This window comes from Mobula hypostoma, chromosome 17 (assembly GCF_963921235.1).
Source record: "Mobula hypostoma chromosome 17, sMobHyp1.1, whole genome shotgun sequence".
NCBI lineage: Eukaryota > Metazoa > Chordata > Chondrichthyes > Myliobatiformes > Myliobatidae > Mobula > Mobula hypostoma.
The window spans coordinates 63,626,370-63,639,324 of record NC_086113.1 but is presented as its reverse complement, the minus strand read 5'-3'; the positions used below and the strand labels follow the sequence as shown (position 1 = coordinate 63,639,324).

General features: G+C 39.4%; 2 protein-coding genes across 3 annotated transcripts in view; one reads left to right on the top strand and one right to left on the bottom strand.

The window, feature by feature from the left end:
* Nucleotides 1-5,530, top strand: part of rpp40 (ribonuclease P/MRP 40 subunit) — a 40,744-nt gene extending 35,214 nt beyond the window's left edge. Inside the window, exon 9 of the transcript XR_010020802.1 lies at nucleotides 2,757-5,530. The gene's annotated coding sequence lies outside the window, so the exon portion shown is untranslated. The remainder of the gene's footprint in view (nucleotides 1-2,756) is intronic.
* A 1,914-nt stretch (nucleotides 5,531-7,444) lies between these two features.
* The window catches only part of cdyl (chromodomain protein, Y-like), a 222,652-nt gene continuing 217,141 nt past the window's right edge, over nucleotides 7,445-12,955 (bottom strand). For both annotated transcript variants that reach the window (XM_063070026.1, XM_063070027.1), the window contains one exon: nucleotides 7,445-12,645. In XM_063070026.1, coding sequence (XP_062926096.1) covers nucleotides 12,487-12,645 — 159 coding nt within the window. In that variant the 3' untranslated portion in view covers nucleotides 7,445-12,486. The remainder of the gene's footprint in view (nucleotides 12,646-12,955) is intronic.

The following is a 12,955-nucleotide window of genomic DNA, read 5'->3' as shown; positions in this document are numbered from 1 at the left end:
GGTAAGATTAGGAACAGTCAACATGGATTTGTGCGTGGAAGGTCATGTTTGACGAATCTTAATGAATTTTTTGAAGAGGTTGCTAGAAAAGTTGATGAGGGTAAAGCGGTGGATGTTGTCTATATGGACTTCAGTAAGGCCTTTGACAAGGTTCCACACGGAAGGTTAGTTAGGAAGGTTCAATCGTTAGGCATTAATATCGAAGTAGTAAAATGGATTCAGCAGTGGCTGGATGGGAGACGCCAGAGAGTAGTGGTGGATAACTGTGTGTCAGATTGGAGGACGGTGTCTAGTGGTGTGCCTCAGGGATCTGTACTGGGTCCAATGTTGTTTGTCATATATATTAATGATCTGGATGATGGGGTGGTAAATTGGTTTAGTAAGTATGCAGATGATACTAAGATAGGTGGAATTGTGGATAATGAAGTAGGTTTTCAAAGCTTGCAGAGATTTAGACCACTTAGAAGAGTGGGCTGAAAGATGGCAGATGGAGTTCAATGCTGATAAATGTGAGGTGCTACATTTTGGTAGGACTAATCAAAATAGGACATACATGGTAAATGGTAGGGCATTGAAGAATGCAGTAGAACCGAGGGATCTAGAAATAAAGGTGCATAGTTCCCTGAAGGTGGAAGCTTTTGGTATGCCGGCCTTTATAAATCAGAGCATTGAGTATAGGAGTTAGGATGTAATGTTGAAATTGTATACGACATTGGTAAAGCCAAATTTGGAGTATTGTGTACAGTTCTGGTCACTGAATTATAGGAAAGATGTCAAAAAAATTGAGAGAGTACAGAGGAGATTTACTAAAATGTTGCCTGGGTTTCATCTCCTAAATTACAGAGAAAGGTTGAATAAGTTAGGTCTTTATTCTTTGGAGCATAGAAGGTTGAGGGGGGACTTGATAGAGGTATTTAAAATTATGAGGAGGATAGATAGAGTTGACGTGGATAGACTTTTTCCATTGAGAGGGAGATTCAAACGAGGACATGAGTTGAGAGTTAAAAGGCAAAAGTTTAGGGGTAACATGAGGGGGAACTTCTTTACTCAGACAGTAGTAGCTGTGTGGAACGAGCTTCCAGCAGAAGTGGTAGAGGCAGGTTCGATGTTGTCACTTAAAGTTAAATTGGATAGATATATGGACAGGAAAGGAATGGAGGGTTATGGGCTGAGTGCAGGTCGGTGGGACTAGGTGAGCGTAAGAGTTCGGCACAGACTAGAAGGGCCGAGATGGCCTGTTTCCGTGCTGTAATTGTTATATGGTTATATGATTTCAAAAAACTGACGAAACTAAAACTAACGTTACAACGAAATCTGAGGTCTAATAACGATATTATGGTGATCTAACGGCAGCATTGCCGGTCAGCGAAAAAATATAATTCCATGACCCTCTACCTAGGCTACACTGCATCTAGACAAGCTGAACACGTAACTATACTAATTAGCTTCTACAACGAACCAACCAACCCACTTGACAAATTACCCATAATAAATGCGCAGCACAAAATACAGACAAATTAAATACAAGGCTCCTACGGAAAGTACAAAGATAAAGGAAACTAGATCTGTTGTTCATAAGAATGAATGTTTGCATGTCAAACGTCTGAATTTAATAATATTATGGGAACTTGTTTATATGTAGGTTTCCACAGGTTAAGGGTTTGTAACTCAAGACTGGCCAGTAATGTACTCAAATTTAGTGGTTAGAATAATTCCCTTTTCACTGCAGCCTCTTTTCAGGGGGCTGAAAACAAAACGAGGTTCCAATGACATACTAGAGACAACGAATAACCAACAATGTAAAGAAAACTACAGCATACACTGAAATTGAATGATCTTGAAGTGGTTTTGGCCAGTGAATCCTGCTGCTGCTTTCTATTTCCTTAATTATAATTGTAGAATAGGACGGCGGCAGCAGTTGAACACAAACATTCACACACACCTGCAGTCTCATGGCTTCCTTATGGAAAAATTAATATGTTTTCATTGCTCATTGGAGTTGGTTTCTGAGGGTTTCTAGTTTCACTGCCTTCAAAGTATTATAAAAGCATATAACGATGATTATTTTTTAAAAACACTGCTCACTGAGACTTTCAATGGCTAACTTCTACAGCTGTCATTGTATTGATTCTGTAAATACATCCAGTGTCAGTTTATTTTACCCTGGAAGCTCCAGCTGAGTACATTTAAGTCTGGCAGCATAAAGGAGGAGAGGAAGAAACAGTTTATAAAGCCTGTTAGATATAGTGGGAATGGCCACATTGAACAGGGCAGTACAAGGTAGAGGTGCTATGCCTGAGATTCAAGAGTGGAGCCTTTGATAAGGGAGACTTTGGCAAGGAGACTGAGCAGTGACAAGGTACAATGAGTCAAGGTGAAGTCTTTCTTATTCTTTCTTTGCAGCTAGTAGAAACAAATGATAGGAATGGCAATCAGTGGGGTGACATTCTCCTCTTATGAAATGTGGGAGATGAAAGAAAGGTCGGATGGTCTTCGATGACTACATTTGCAGGTGTGTCTAGGTGCATCTCTTATTAGACTGTGTAATGCCCTGGTTCACATCTTTACTGTTGTGCTGTAGGAATTTCATTTAGCAGTTCTGTAAGAGCGGTCTGTTCTGCTTCCAGCCTGTTTGGGTTATTGTTGAAGATAACGGATGATGAGGAATGTGTACCATCCAATTAGGTTGGTGGAACCAGGGAGAGGTTTTTTTTTGGTGAGGGACATTAATGTTGGTTTTGGGTCTTTTTTTTCAGAGGGAGATGAAGAGAGAAGATGCTGGGGAGAACTGGTCGTAGGATACGACCCGGTGGGAGACCCGTTTGTCCGAGATTGCGAGTGATGATCGGAAGGTGGTGTGTGCAGACCGAGGGCCCAGCGTATGAGTGACAGAGGTTCAAGATGAGCTCCAACTTGTGCACATTTGACTGTTTGAGGCATAGGCACAGTCATTTACCAGTTTCTATTTCCCATGATAGGCGTGTCTAAAACTGGACAGCATAGGTATCGGGTGAGAGAGCAGAGGTGTGAAAAGGATCTGAGGGGTAAATGTTTCACACAGTGGTGGCAGCAACAGCATTCGAGAAGCATTTGAATGAGCAGGGCATAGAGGTATATGGAATTAATGTAAATAGGCAAAATGGTTAACACAGATGTGGCGGGCCGAAAGGCCTGTTTCTATGTTGTACAACTCCATGATTCTAAAGACAACACCTATTTACATAGGAGATTATGAAATTGACATAGTATTTCAGCCTGTATAGGAACACTGGTATCTCACTTTGAGCAGCAACCCAAGTCACACTGCCAGTCTCATCCTGGGCAATAGTAGATCTAGCACTGACAGTGCTGGGCGAAAACTTATTCACACTTTTTAAATGGATGTGGAAAGATTGCTTAGCTTTGACCTCTTCTGTTAATGTACAGTAATGTGTGCCCCTAATATCTGTCGATGGGCTAATGACTGTGATTGCAAATTGAAAGTCTGTTTATAGACACTGGGACCACTGCTTAAAGCGGCTGTGGCTGCGTGGCTTTCATAGTGGAGGGCAGCCAGATTTGGAGTCTCCTGCAGAGCCTGCGCACAAGATGCAGACATATTTTTCCCCAGCCAAGGGTGTTATTAGCTAGGAAAAGGGGAACACTCATCACGTTTAGAAAGAACTTCCAGAATGGTTACATCCCCAGAAATCGGTCAGGGTCTATCCAAACCAGAAACCCTGGATCAACAGTTCCGTCCACGCAGTACTCACCACGAGAGACAGAGCTTTCGCCGCCGGTAACCACCAGGAACTCAAGAAATGCAGCTATAACAACAGGGACAAGATCCAGACACAACTCGCCACCAACACACGCAGCATATGGCAAGGTCTGCACACCATCACAGACTTCAAAGACAAACGCAAAGGAGCCTCTCTCCCAGAAGATCTAAATCTTTTTTTAAAATGCTCGGTTCGAAGTCGCCGACACTGAGCCACTAAGGAGTGCCGCCCATGCGACCTTCACCTTGGTCATCTCTGAGGCAGAAGTACGCAGGTGTTTCCAACGAGTGGACAGTCACAAGGCTGCGGGAATGAACGGCGTCCCAGGGCGGGTACTCAGGATGTGCGCGGCACAACTGGCAGATGTGTTTACAGACATTTTTTTTTATCTCTCCCAGTGTAGAGTGCCCTCCTGCTTCAAAACAAAGACCAAGGTAACATTTATGAACGACTGGCGTCCTGTCGCATTCGTCTCAATAATAACAAATGCTTTGAGAGGCTGGTCAAGGACTACATCTGCAGCTTGCTACCACCCACTCCGGACCCCTACAATTCGCCTACCGACACGAAGGGTCTCGGCCCGAAACGTCGACTGTACCTCTTCCTAGAGATGCTGCCTGGCCTGCTGCGTTCACCAGCAACTTTTATGTGTGTTACCGACACAACCGACTGACAGCCACAACCCCACTCTCCGTCCTTACACATTTGGAGAACAGGGACGGGTATGTGAGAATGCGGTTCAGCATTCAACACCGTAATTCCCGCCAGGCTTGACAAGAAGCTCAGAGGCCTCGGCCTTCACCTCATCTTCATTTTTTTTTGAAAGGAGAAACCACAGTAGTCGATATCTAGTCTGACCTATATTTATTTAAAGTTTGAGATCAATTCTAAAACGCAGGAAATTTGTATTGCTCTTCAACTAAACCATAGTTCATCCTTTTTTAAAGCCTTATTAATCTGCATTCATGGTTTATCCATTTTTCCTCACAGTCATAGTCATACTTTATTGATCCTGGGGAAATTAGTTTTCCTTACAGTTGCACCATAAATAAATAGTAATAAAACCATAAATAGTTAAATAGTAATATGTAAATTATGCCAGGAAATAAGTCCAGGACCAGCCTATTGGCTCAGGGTGTCTGACCCTCCAAGGGAGGAGTTGTAAAGTTTGATGGCCACAGGCAGGAATGACTTCCTATGTCGCTCCGTGCTGCATCTCGGTGGAATGAGTCTCTGGCTGAATGTACTCCTGTGCCCAACCAGTACATCATGTAGTGGATGGGAGACATTGTCCAAGATTACATGCAACTTGGGCAGCATCCTCTTTTCAGACACCACTGTCAGAGAGTCCAGTCCCATCCCCACAACATCACTGGCCGTACGAATGCCAGGAAGCCCTTGATCATGCAGACTACTTACTTTTCAAGTTCTTCCTCCCAAGCCTGCCCCAAATTTAGCCATCCACAAGTTGAGATTGAATGTTTGAAGTCTAGGCCAATAACATAAATTGAAAACATTTGTCCCTGCACTGAACACGGTGGGCCTCATTTACTGTCCTTTAACTTTACTCTGCTCTTTTTACTAAAGAAATTACAAAACCCATTTTACTGCTTGTTTAGATTCAATGTGCTGTGGCCTTATTTAATAATTTATTATGTGGCATTACCACTGTTCACTCTATTATCTCTTTCTAGAATTCAATCAAGTTGTTCTATTTTGAATTCCATATTGACCATTCATTATGAAAACAGTTTCTATTAATTTTCCTGTCAGCCACATCAACTACTGTAAGATGAAGCTGAGAAGAAATTGTGTAACTTTGATAACAATAAAGCTTCATTCAGGTTTTGAACAAATTTGCTTCAATGCCTTTCATTTCTGATATAATCTGTGATACTGTCTTGGAAACTACATTGTAATGAACAAAAATTCTGTAGTAGCTAGAGATAAAGGCAACTTCTGTGGAAAGAGAAAAATACTTCAAACTGGCTTTTAGAAATATTACATTTAATGTTTTTCTATATGGGGGATTTACAAACAAGATTGGTTCTCTACTGGATAACAATGAACAGTTCACATAATTTGAGCATTACTTCCTATTCAGCCAAGCTGGCATATGTTGTGGAATTGACAGTACCATGGGAAGATGGTGTCAAAGAAGCTTATGAGAGGAAAAAAACCAAGTACTCTGAACTGGCAACTGTAGCTGCTCAGAATGGCTGTAAGACCAAGATTTTCCCTGCAGAAGTGGGATGCAGGGATTCGTTGCTACATCTACGACCAGTCTATTGAAGAAGATGGGGGTGAGGGGTCACTCCTTCAAACAAGCAATCAAGCCCTTGTCAAACACAGAAGAAGAAAGCAGCAATTGGATTTGGATTAAAAGAAAAGACAACAACTGGGCTGCAAAATGAAGACAGGAGGGTATGGAACTGAGGGGGGTGTATCTGGGACGCCAGGTAGCACCGTTGAGCCCTCTGGAGACGTCGTGGCCTTATCAACGAAACGTCAAAGAAGGAGGGTGCGCACCTGATGACCCCGATGGCGTACCTACCCTCCCTCGTCACCACTCCAAACCCACTGCCAACATCGAAAGTGCCAACTTACCATAGGGATTGAAACATCAAGTCCTAGTAGCTAGTCATAGTCATACTTTATTGATCCGGGGGGGAAATTGGTTATTACTTTCTGTATTTTACCTGACTTCATACATAAATAAAACAGCTTGTCCTTTAATGATCTATGTGTCTAATGAAGACTAATGCAGACTTTGAGATTATTAATAGCCAATGAGAATGGACAGATAATTTGGCAATATAGAAGCAAAGTAATATGTTGTGGAAGCAGTAAACCTGCCAAACTTGGCAGGACTTCTCCGAGCTCATAGTTCTTCTAAGGGAGATCCACTTCTCTTACATATCGCTGATTGATGGTAATCACCATGTTACCCTATGTTGCTGCCAGAAGTCCTTACCTGCACCTCTTTTCCACTTTCTTTAAATCAAGCTTCCTATGCTTATGATTATTTCTAAAATGCAAATCATACTAAGCAAAATGGCAGCATGGTAGGATAATGTTAGTGCAATGCATTATGGCACTTGTGACCTGGGTTCAATTCCTGCTGTTGTCTGTAAGGAGTTTGGATGTTCTCCCTGTGACTACATGGGTTTCCTCCCACATTCCCAAGATGTTTGGGTCACATGGGTGTAATGAATCCTGATGAAGGGTCTCGGCCTGAAACGTCAACTGTTTACTCTTTTCCATAGATGCTGCCTGGTCTGCTGAGTTCCTCCAGCATTTTGAGAGTTACTTGGGTTTCCAGAATCTGCAGATTTTCTCATTTGTGTTTCCAGTACATTCAGTTCCCTCAATTTGCTTAATATCCAATTTTGTGTTAGCATCATATTTCCATATCACTGATCTCAATTCCCAAATCCTTATCTGTACAATTCCATCAAAGTGTGTACAATTGTATCATATTTATCCAATTTAACTAATTCTGAAAAGATTAATGGTATTTTACATGGATGCTTTTCTATGTGCATTTAACAACTGCTGGCTTAGTATCAATAAATTATTTGCTAATGAGTACAAGACAATGATATGAAGCTACTACTTTGATTTATTCCAAATGACATGAAATGGCTTCTAATAATCTTTTTTTAAACAAAATAGTTTCCGTTGAAGTCTAAATAAATAATTGAGAGAAAACCTGCTGGCAGATTACTGGTGAAAAAGTTCAGTTCTCTTGGTGTGAAATGGGAATATGCTGTAAGAACTTCTTAAACAATTTCTAATAAATGGAATGCACAGTTGGACCAACAGGTTATTTTTGGGATTTGTTTAAACTGTGATAATGAAGAAAAAGTGGAACAGATTTTGAAAACTATGATTTATTTAAGTTATCAGAGGACAGGCTGGCACCAACTCTAAGTGTTGTATCCTGATATTGGCAGAACCAAAAGCAACATTCAGATTCCACATTTAATGTAAACAACCTGTAGCCAAGGCTTTATACTTATTTTGATCTATTCAGCTTTAGACAAAGAAGTCATTCCATACAATATGGTATCCTTTGAAGCAGGAGTGTAATCGACCTATAGAATAACAGATGCATGAAACTAATAGACAAAATTGAAATGAATGGCAGACAGTCTTTCTTTATCTTACCACACTGCATTGTTAAACAAATGATCTACCACAAATTGGCTATACCGGGAAATTATACAAATTATCAAGAATTGGTGGATTGTTAAGATACCTTGGCTTGCATAATGACAAATGAAAAAGACTCTTATTAGTATAACACCCTTGCATGTCCTTATTAGGATCTCCAGTGCTTGGCAACTAATTGAGTACTTCTGAGGTTTAGTCATTGTTAGACTTAGCTGCAGTTCATCTACAGGCACAATTTGGGACTAGAAACTAGACAATTCTAGAAACTAGACCAACAACAGGTTTGAAATGGTTACAATTATTGCTGACCTATTTTTTGTTCTAATTTTATTCTAAACAACTAGGGCATCTGCCTTTCCTTCCCTGAATCCAGACATCCAATTCCAATCACTGTCCCATGAAAAACTAATGTGTTTGATTTTGCCTAAACTTAATTTTAAAATTCTTTAAAATTAGGCTATGATTATTTTTACACAGTATTGATTGTCTCATTTAATTTATCAAATTTCACATGGGTCATAGTAAGCTGACATGCAGGAAAAGACCGCCTATTCATGAACTTGTTCTCACCATTCTCAATCATCAGAGCATCATGATTTGCTCACATTTCATGTACTTTTTGTCTCATTCCTCCTCTAAAGAACAAACTGCATTTAAACAAAGTCTTTATTTATTATGCTTCACTATTACAGTGGATTCTGGTTAATTTGGACACATCTGAACCAGTATATTTTGGCCCAATTAAACAGCTGCCCCAATTAATCAAAGTTTCATGGAAATAGTTAAAAAGATCAAGCTACAATTTAACTGAGCAACAAATGATGTATTCAAATGAAGAACTAACTTGAACATTACTAATATTACTACAGTACTATAAAACTGCATTTTCCTAATAGTTATTTACAGAGAAAGTCATTCAAGATTGTTTAATGACATTTCCAGTACACAAAAAATGTAAAGGAGAATGAAATAATTGTTACTCTGGATCTGATGCAGCACAAAAAAAAACCCAATAAGATAAAGAATGCAATAATTTAAAAAAAAACAATAAATATAATACATAGATTGTTTGCGTGCCCAGAGATGTTAGGCACAGGAATGTCTGTACATAAGATGACTGAAAGGAAATGATAAACCATTGGTGTTGGTGGGGAGATGGATTTATGGTTGGAGGTCTTGATCAGCCTTACTGTCTCAGGCAAATATCTGCTTTTGAGCCCAATACTCCTGGTGTGGATGCTACATAGCCTCCTCCTCCCTAATGAGGATGGGACAATCCATGATGTTACTGGCTCTTTTCCTGCACCTTTGTGTGGGCACGTGGCCAAGTGGTTAAGGCAGTGGACTAGCGACCTGAAGGTAGTGAGTTCGAGCCCCAGCTGAGGCAACATGTGTTGTGTTCTTGAGCAAGGCACTTAACCACACATTGCTCTGCGACGACACTGGTGCCAAGCTGTATGGATCCTAATGCCCTTCCCTTGGACAACATCAGTGGTGTGGAGAGGGGAGACTTGCAGCATGGGCAACTGCTGGTCTTCCATACAACCTTGCCCAGGCCTGTGCCCTGGAGAGTGAAGACTTTCCAGGCGCAGATCTATGGTCTTGCAAGACTAACGGATGTGTATACGCATCCTTGATGGTGGGTAGGCTGGTGCCAGTGGTGTTGGACTGTTTTGGCTATCTGTCCTACACCCAATGTATGCTGCCATGTTCTTTTGATTGACTGTAATTGAACAAGATCAGCACAGATACCTAGTGTAGATACAGTAGATGTCATGGCATCTTGATAAGTGTCTGAACATTTTCAAAGGAAAAATAATAAACAAAAGTATCAAATGGATGACATAACACAAGCACATGCAACTGATGCTATTTAAAAACTGTTTGCTCAAAGTGCGATGTAGCGTCTAACAGCCACACAAGTGCACACAACGGACTCTAGTTAGGAACTGTTCAGCAACAGTCTCCTGTCCAAATTAAGTAGCACAATGCCCCAGATAAATTAAGGGAATCACGGTTACTTTCTCAAATAGTTTTGTTTTTACAGAATTGTTCCAAATAAGCAGCTGCCTAGATTACCCGGTGGCCCAATTAACTGGAATCAACTGTCATTGCTAAGTTGCTAAGTGAGTGTATCTGATTGCCAATTTGTGTTTCAAAGTCACACCAACAAGAAATAACTAAGCAGTTATTCTGTTTTGGTGATGGTAGTAAATAACCTGGATCTTGCCATTCACTTGAACAGCATGCTGGCTTGTTGACAGTAACATCTTATTCCTAAGGCAGCACCTCATTTGAAAAACAACACTACTTTTAAGTATCAGTTGGTTTTAGATGCCGTAATTCGTATGGGTTTGGGTAATAGGATGAGTATTCAGTTAATTAATACTTCTCCAGCCTTAAGTTACAGTGCCTGGATTGCAATTCTGTTTTCATTGAGAATAGCTTGCTTGTCATAAGTTGTCATACAGAAATAAAAAAATAAAACCCCAGTACCAAAATACATTTGAAACTTGAGTCCATTTAGCATATCTATACAAATAATTTGGTCAAATATCAGACTTTGATTCGTAATGTTAAGATGCAACTTAGTTCACAGCATCTCATCTGAAATATAATAAGCTGACATACAAAAATGCCATTGCTCCTGCACAGCACTCACTCAATGACATTAACTACTATAATCAAAATTCAAAAGGCTTAAATTTCAGAATTTAATTAAATCTTATGGATTATTTATTTCTATGCATTTTGTTCACCAAACAATTTTAAATTGAAATCATTAATAAAATCAAGACATTATATCTCAGTAAGGTGTTGCATAATTAAGATAAAAAGCTAATATCCCCTCACTGTGTCCATGTGTCCTGACTGGCACATATTTGCTGAAATTAGTGTGTAGATTATTTTCCTTAAAGCTCGGCTGTTACAGAATATGTAAAACATGAACCTTTCTGTTCCTGCTCTCTGTCAATTTACTGGCTTTACTCATGACTGTTTCTAGGCCAGTTCTCACAACTATAATGCACATGTACGCTGTGAATATAGGGCCAGAACTGGTTCAATAAGCTTTACAATTTGGTGTGCTTTGCATATGAAATATTAGTTTATTTTATCCAGATCTTTTCACAGCTCATTTTAATTAATAACCTATAAAACTTTACAGATTGTACAGTTTATAATATAGTTTAAACTACTGAACAAAAAGTAGGTCCCACAGATGCAAAAATACTGTACCAATCCAAAGTAAAGGCAGATTTACACAATGTACAGCTCTCCACTAGGAAGGGAGGTGATCATTTCTAAGTACAAACAAATAAACTGTACAAAAATAAGATTTAATTTCCATTAATACATTCAGAGAAGATTGCAAGTGCAGATAACCATATCCAGTGAGATATCTGCAAACAGGAATTAATTACCACTCCTAAAAGGAATGCACAATACTACTTATCTGGGGCACCATTAAGAACATGTCATAGTGTAACATTTAAACAAAAAGATACAAGAATTACCTACTTTTAGGATTTTTTTGAATTTTTTTTGAATAGTGTGCCAAAAGGAATTTCTTAAAAAAACTTATTAAATTAAGAAAATGTTTCTAAAGTGGTACTAAAACCATAGTTATGAATTCATAAAGCATTTTTGGTGTAATACATTGTAACTGGCAAAGAAACACAAGCTCTTTCTATAATTTATATTCACCCAGAAACAGAAGTATATGGTATTTGATTAAAAAAAATGGAAAAACCCACACTTTATAAAACACTAAAACTAATCTTTAACTTATGTTGTTTCCTTATATAAGATTCACAAAGAATCACTAATACTGCAAGGCGAGCTTTTCTTAAGGAGCCAGTGGTTTCTTCATGCTTATTGGATAATATACTAATAAATTCTGGAACTGGGTCAAACGTTTAATACACATCTCCTGAGCACATTTAACATGTACACACAGACTCTTTGAAGGGATATGTATAGTCTTAAGGATTTATGTTAGAGATTGGATCCACTGTCAGAAATCACTTCTTTTTTTTTGTTCTTTTTTGTTGTTGAGGTAATTGTAATCCTCTTCCCCAAAGCAATATACGTATGACCTTTCTTTTTAAGGATTTTAGAGAGTATGTATATTTTAATTTAAACCAGCCTCATTACTCTCTGGCAGTGAGAAGGGGGCTAGTTAGTACCCGTTTTCTTTCCTCCCATTTTTGAAGCTGAGTGTTTTTCAAACTTTCCTGTCACAAACACACCATACAATGCATTTGGATCTGGAAAGCGCAATAGAGTGCAGTAACTGTAAAGGACAAAAGCTACTGGATAAGCAAAGACAATTGCAAAGTTTGGTAGTGCACACCAATCATTAACCTCTCACAGCTTTCTCTCCTGTTGAGATTTTGACTAATGCACATCTTCAGCTTCCACCATCTTGCTTCTGAGCAGATGCCACTCAAGAACGTGTCTTTTGATGGTTTCTCTTGTGCCTTGCGAGGGCATTCTGAAGCCAACAGGCAACCCAGCAGGAAAGAATTTTCCAATGACAAAAGCATTTTCAGAACTCATCAATTTTCTTCTGTAGGTACTTCAGCATAGAGTCCATCCCCTGAGAAGAGCTCCAAATTTTCCTTAGAACATCAGATTCATTTTCATTGGTCTGTTCCAAATCACCCTTCATGGCATTTCGAACAAGAGCTTTGGATTCTTCAAGTACCTGAGTAAAGTAAACAGATTCTTGTTAGGATTATAAAACCACTTTACTGCAGATAGGCTACAGGAGTCCGTGGTTCAGCAAGTTGCAGCGTACTTTGCAACTCTAGACAGTCAACTCAAACGTCTGATCAGCATGACACTTTCAAGGCAAGGTTAGAGCTTGTGCCAAAATGGGAACTTGGGTGACCATTCCCCAAAGACAGAATATAGGGGAAAAAGCATCATAGTTATGGATGGCATAACAAATAAAATAATTAAATTCAGTTTATTTAGATGCAACACTGAGCATCATAGGAAGTCATTCCTGCCTG